At 43.5% G+C, this 6,850-nt stretch overlaps 1 protein-coding gene across 1 annotated transcript in view; it reads right to left on the bottom strand.

Annotated features, from left to right (window-relative positions):
- The window catches only part of fbxw4 (F-box and WD repeat domain containing 4), a 44,320-nt gene that overhangs the window by 35,212 nt on the left and 2,258 nt on the right, over positions 1-6,850 (bottom strand). Inside the window, exons 3-5 of the mRNA XM_034898547.1 lie at positions 6,230-6,415; positions 5,234-5,366; positions 4,434-4,519 (exon numbers count right to left, since the gene is read on the bottom strand). Coding sequence (XP_034754438.1) covers positions 4,434-4,519; positions 5,234-5,366; positions 6,230-6,415 — 405 coding nt within the window. The remainder of the gene's footprint in view (positions 1-4,433; positions 4,520-5,233; positions 5,367-6,229; positions 6,416-6,850) is intronic.

The following is a 6,850-nucleotide window of genomic DNA, read 5'->3' as shown; positions in this document are numbered from 1 at the left end:
TGTCTCCAGAAAAGGATGTTGCATCCAAACTGGAATAAATAGATCTTGATTTTGATGTTAAAGACAATGAAGTAGGGGCGATGATAAAACTCTGAAACAGGGCTGGAAGCACATCTACTCTTTTCTCCCTCATTGAAAACTTCTGGATGTGGCCTCGCCCTACCCTGCTCGAGCTAGTTTGAGACTATTTGGTGGCTGCAATCTAACATCTAGTTTGACCGGTAAAAGAACGGCACGCATCAAGACGGATGGAGTGAGGCCGGTCAGGCCGTTCGCCAAAGAACTACGGGTGGGCAGCCGTCCTAAGAGCGCCGTCAGTCAGACCCAAACCCAGATGAAGACGACTAGCAGACACATCAGAATGGTAAGTGAAGTTAGCATCGGTCATTGGCTAGCTTAGAATTGCCAGTGGCTGACAGCTATGTTTACAGTGTGTTTTTGGCCATTAAACGTAGATTGGTTTTAGATAGACTTGTGCTTAAACGGCTGGGGTAAAAACCAGGAGGGGTAACTCTGTGTGTGGGGCAGAGGTTTATCAGTGAGTTGACACCTGTTTTCCAGAAGATTTTTAATTAACCAGGCCGTTGGTCAGTGAGTGATAGTTCCATTATGAGGGGGCGGAGGACTGAGGCATGGTCTGCTATTTCAGCCAGCAAATTGGAGAATTAATGATGTGGATAATCTGGCTTTTCCTCTTAGATCTGAGAGACGCTGCAGGGCCTGGGTCAAGCAGACATGTCCACCAAGCTTGTGTGTTGATATACTGGATATCGTATTACCGTGTGTGCAAAGGTTACAATTTTAGACTGTAAAGGAGGACATTTTATCGGCTCCTCGCTTATTTAAAGGGCTTAAGGACCAAGCTGGACTATTGCATTAGATTCAGGGTTAGGAGGTTATTCTCATATTAGAGGCTTTGGAATAAATTCAGTTTAGGTTCAGACCTGCTCCACAGCCTAGAATTGTAGATATTTTGTCCCTCTTGGATGACTCTGCAATGCAAAGGAGTGTTTTAGTTGCTTTAACCGTTTTCCTATATCAATGTTCTTTTGAATTCCCCAAAATAACATGATTGATTCCCCACAACGCTCTTTGGCAATTACACATCTCTACTTTCATTAATTTTGGGGCGTCTTATTCAATTTTATTTGAAAAACATTGAAGTCCTTTTAAAATAGTATTAAGTAAAAGTTGACATATTCCAGTCTGTGATAATCAACATCCATTCCTTTAATTTTAGTCTCAATAATTCCTAATTCCTGCTTTTCTAACTCAAACATTAGGTATAATTTCCGATAAATGAGGTTTATTGACCATAAATTCAAAAAATAACTGTAAAACTAAAGTTAATAAACACTGAAACAAAGTGACAAACATTGAGAAAAAGCGTCAAAAGTGTTGACAAAAAGAGACAAAAACGTAACGTAAGCGTCAACAAAAGTGTTGATTTTCAATTTTGACGGGAAGACAACGCAAGGGTTAAAATAGTTACTGCAGTCCAAATTCTAAATACTGGAGAGAGTAGTCTCCCCCGGCCCCCCCTCCCCAGACCCCATCGACCATTGCTTGTTGAGTTTAGCCGACAAACGGTTAGCCAGCCTTTCAGGGGCCGTCGCAGATACATGTAGCCGACACAAACTTAGCGTTGTGCGGTGAAGACAGTTACATTTAGGCACCAACACGAATAGTTAGGTTTAGGATTAAGATCCTGGTTTGGTTTAGGACACTCCTAAGTAACAAACGTTTCCTGGGTGAAAGCAAAATCAGCTCCACGGCTTGAAAGCGCACCCATCCACCCTGACCTCCTCCCTACGCGGTCATCAGTGTTTCTATACAGCAGGAGTCAATGGGCTGCATACAGCAGAAAATATCTTAAAAGGTCCCATGGCATGAAAATGTCACTATATGAAGTTTTTTAACATTAATATGTGTCCCCCCAGCCTGCCTATGGCCCCCCAGTGACTAGAAAGGTTGATAGGTGTAAACCAAGCCCTGGGTATCCTGCTCTGCCTTTGAGAAAATGAAAGCTCAGATAGGTCGATCTGAAATCCCCTTATGAGGTCATAAGGGGGAAGGTTACCTTCCCTTCCTCTGCTTTGCCCGCCCAGGGAATCCCTCCCCCCTCCCCCCTCCCCCCATTAGAGAGAGGCTTCCAAACGAGCAAAGTGGCAGTTTAGGATGACAACAGGGACCTAAGCCTGAAACAAGTTCACAGCTATTTTAATGTAGACAATGTCATGGTTAAGCAATGCTAAGCCTCTGTCTAAATTAGAACAACAGGATACACATTCATAAAAAATAGTAAAGGCTCCCAGCCCAGTGTCAAAATATAACCAGTGTGAGATATTTTAAAGGTACTGTCTGAAATTGGCCTGAGAGAGCAGAACCAAAATCTTTGTGGTGTGGTTTAGAGGTGCCTTTGATTTCTCAGCCATGTATACACCCAGACACTCAGTAACACACTTGATGATAGATGCAGAGCGCTGTAACCGTACCCTGACTTCACCGCCCGCTAGTCCAGCAGTGAGGCAGTTGATTGCCCGTCTGGCTGCATCACAGGTCACACTAAATAATTGACTGCGATAGTCACATTGCCGGAACGTGCAATTTGAAGAAGGGTACACAACAGTAGCACACATTTTACACAAGTTTGTTGTATGGTTTGTTGCCGGGGTGACGAGCATGCTCCGCGTGCCTGCACAGTGATGAATTTGTTGCGCTGCTGCTGCTCACAGCCAAAATTCTCTATCATTGTATTCATATAATACTATTAATCCAGGCTGAGTGAGTGCATGCATGTTGCTTCCTTTAAATTTCTGGTTGCGGTCAACTAGCGGAACCTAATTTGGTTTTTGATACGGTACTGTACACTGTGACTTTTGCGGTGGGTCCGTGTGCATGCAGAGCCAGGCATGTCACACACTAGCAACAAACTGTATCCAAGAACACTTAAAATCAGTGTAAATTACGTTAAATCGGACATAATGCTGTCATAGATTAGTGTTAAGTTTCCGGCTCTGCAGCTCCGAACCGTAACGTCAGTTGGGACAGAAGCCTTTTTTCTTTAGGCTAACAGAGTGTAACTTGTAATGTCGCCTTGTGGGACTAATAAAGGATACATTCATGTTAATCGTAACTAGATTAGCTTTAGAATGGCTGTTAGCCACTTTCCGTGGTGAAAAATGGCCGGCGGCATCATAACGTTGCATTTATCAGGGGATTTAGTTTGTCTTTGCAGCTTCACTACCCATGGAAAAGCATGGTCATCACTGTGTCAGCAGCAGCTGCCGCTTACGGGACTTTGTTAGACACGGGAGAGCCCATAACAAACCCTGTTGTTACTTCACATACACACTTTGCCCATAGGGCCACTTGTCTTAAAGGGGAAGGGTCGGCTGGTAACAATCATGTAAAAGGACAACGGTGAAAGTTTATTTTTCTAACAACCAGCAAAAAAAGTTAATGTCAGTGGGCGCCCGGGTGCCTCAGTTGGTAGAGCGGGCGCCCATATGTAGAGGTTTATTTCCTTTATTTCTTCAGCTACCCTGTCAATAAAGGCCTAAAAGGCCAAACATGTTCCTTACTTATTGGTATCACCTCCAAAGCTGCCTAAAACGCTGGTAACGCTTTCAGGAAGTACTGCAGTTTATGCACCAATATGATACCACATAATAAAGCTCTAAAGAAAATCTACGTTAAAGTAGTTTATGTTCTTTTTCCCGTTAAAACTGACTTTCAAACTGGATAATAAAAGAAAGTTCATTGGCCAGACTGACAACAATTAGAGAAATCATATCACAACCATACAGGGATATGGTGAACAGTTATTAAAACATAAAATAAAAGACACATTGGTATCAGTTCAGTACTCCGTATCGGCCAGTACGCAAGTTCAGGTATCAGAATCGTAGAATCAAGCAAAAAAATGGTATCGGACCATCTCTAGATACGTCCACAATTTTTTACTGACTATGATCACAGCAGCATGACGCAACAATGTGAGTTTGTTTGGTACTGTCAGTATTCAGCAGGAGATGTGTGTGTGTGTTTGTCTTCAGCCCAAAGCCCAGCCACAGAAGGTAGCTCCACCACAAACATTATTCAAGACAGGCCAGACCAATCACCATTCATATTATATTTATATTGTGATGTGAGCCTAGATTTAGGATATGGTAATTTGACCCACTATGACATTCCATTCAATTACTGATATGCATTTATCACAGATCTCCTTGTGTAAATATGTTGTGAAAGCAGCGGTCCTCAACCCCACAATATCGTCACAATGTTGTTATCAAGGTATTTGGTTGAAAATATTGAGAGGTTTTGACTTTCTCCGTAGCGTACCACCTCCACTGACATTCCCCCAACAGCCACCTGTTTGTGGCTCTTCCCGACCATACGTTTTTGAGTATTTCTGTGCTAATGCTTACCTCAATGTGGGACTAATAGCAACGGACCACACTCTGTCGTACATGGGGATGGTGTCTCTGGGGCAGCCGGAAGTCAAAGTCCAAATCTAGAGACACAAAAGTCCCCAGTGAGTATATTTAATAATGTATGCATAAACAGATATGCTATGCTAATGATCTACCCTTCCATTATCTGTAACCCCTTAACCTGGGGCGGGGGGGGGGGGGGGGGGGGGGGGGGGGGGGGGGGGGGTGGTAGGTAGGTTGCCAATGTTGACATACCGCGTTATGCACATGATACACGCTGCTGAAAATAATTAGTTGTGTTTGGGGGGGGTTTATGATGATTTTCCATTCTACTCGCCTTTCCATTACGCAAAAAAGTCCCTGGTACTGAGAACCTGCAGACTGCTGATTGGTCGGAGAAAATCGTCACTAATCACTGCGTTATCATCGCTAGCAACAGATGGGGGGGGGGGTCCTGAACAAACCCGCCGTGTTTAAGTATTTTAGCCAGCGTTTTTTTTTTTTGCTGCCCCCAGCTACTTTAGAAACTGAATGTGTCTTCTGGCTAACCGCCACATGCAGAGAATCTGTGTGTTTCGCGTCAGGTCACGGCAGTTTCCTGAGGCGTCGCTATGACGACATTTATGGTACTAAATCTGCAATGGAAAAAGGAGGTTGGGGCGAATCGAGTCGGCCAGGGCCGATAAACGGTGCATCAACATATCAGCCTTCTCCTTTGTAAAAACGTGTGGATTGTAATCATTACAGCACTAAGGATCACAATAATTAATCGGAATAGTAAAAGGGTTTCTGACCCGGGCAGTTCGGTCTCTGGATCCACTGATGATGAGTCCGTCTTTAGAGTCCAGGCAGTTGACTTCCTGGTTATGACCTGATAACTCGGCCAACATGTCCCCCCTCCTGCTGTGAACCAGGATACTGCCATCACTGACACAGACAAACAGGAGTCCATGTCAGTCGGGCTGCAAGTATTAGTTCCACTGTTGTTAATCTGTAGATTATTTTCTCAATTAATTGATTAGTTGATAGTTGACAACTAATTGGTTAATCTAATCATTTTTGCAGCGCTACAAATTACCCTGATCTTCTGATAACAAACCAAACTAATTGTTGTTGCTGCACATACTTGACATGTGCCACATGTCCCAATAAACAGATACCTGTGTATAAGTGTTAAAACAGCTAAATGTACAAGCTGTATTTAAAGGTGCTCTGCCACATGTATTGTATGACTTTGTGGTAATTTCTGAAGTTCTACCATGGACAATGTAACTTGGTTACCGTGGCTACCTTGTTTCAAGCCATTCTAGCGTGGTATAGAAAGCCTGCAGGAAGACTCAGCTCCATTTGGGCCAGTTCTCATTAATATTCTATGAGCTAAGCTGCTTGACTCTGATTGGCTAACAGCTAGCCAATGAGAGCCTGGTTACCTGCATCCTTTACCCAGCTCGTGAATATTAATGAGCTCAGGCAACATGACATCAGACTGACCAGCTGTTGTGATTGGTCTGATTTCTCTTCTAAATTATTCCCATTGGCTAGAGCTGACAGAGGAGGGAGCAGCTCATCTTCACATTCACCACATAACACACACAGACACACAGACACAGACACAGACACACACACACACACACACACACACATTTGGACGGAACAGATTTCAGAAAATGCAAGAAAAACAGTTTTGTGTGGCAGGGCACCTTTAAATCTAACTGCTACTTCATTACCTCTGTCTGTAACATCAGGGCTATTCCACGTTGCCTATTTATAAAATAAAGAGCGTGAGGTACCTTCCGCCACTGATCAGGTGAGAGTCCGTCACAACAAAGCGACACACATCACCCTTTTGGCCCGAGTAGATTTCAAATGGGTTACGCTGGAGCTTCCCCGAGTCTTGGCGCAGATGGTACGCTCCAATATCAGCGGCCTGAGACAGAAACAGTGTGTCCCCATCCAGCTGCAACCATGGCAACAGTCTGAAGACATGATAAAGACAGAGCACATTAACGTCCCACTCCCATCGGAGGCGAGTGCCTCCTTGACAATTCTGTCTGCTAGCAAACAACAATTAAAAGGCCTAAAAGCTGCTGTGTGCTGGGATGAACAAGAACCAAGTTTCTTTATAAGCTGTCAAACTAAAAAACTGAGCTTTTATGAGGACAAAAGGGAATACAGATGTGAGGAAATCAGCAGGAAGATTGGGAAGACAGCGGGATCCTAACGCTAAGCTAACGTTATACCCAACATTAGTATGCAAGTATTTAGTTGCCAGAGCAAATATCTAAATGACTAGGCTCGGTTAGTTTTAGACTTAATATACATATATCTGTAAGTTATTAGGGGACCACTAAGGTCTATATAAAAGAGACTTCAGATACAGTATTAGGGACCACTAAGGTCTATATAAAAGA

This window comes from Etheostoma cragini, chromosome 17 (assembly GCF_013103735.1).
Source record: "Etheostoma cragini isolate CJK2018 chromosome 17, CSU_Ecrag_1.0, whole genome shotgun sequence".
NCBI classification, from domain to species: Eukaryota; Metazoa; Chordata; class Actinopteri; order Perciformes; family Percidae; genus Etheostoma; species Etheostoma cragini.
This window is presented reverse-complemented; position numbering and strand designations above follow the sequence as displayed.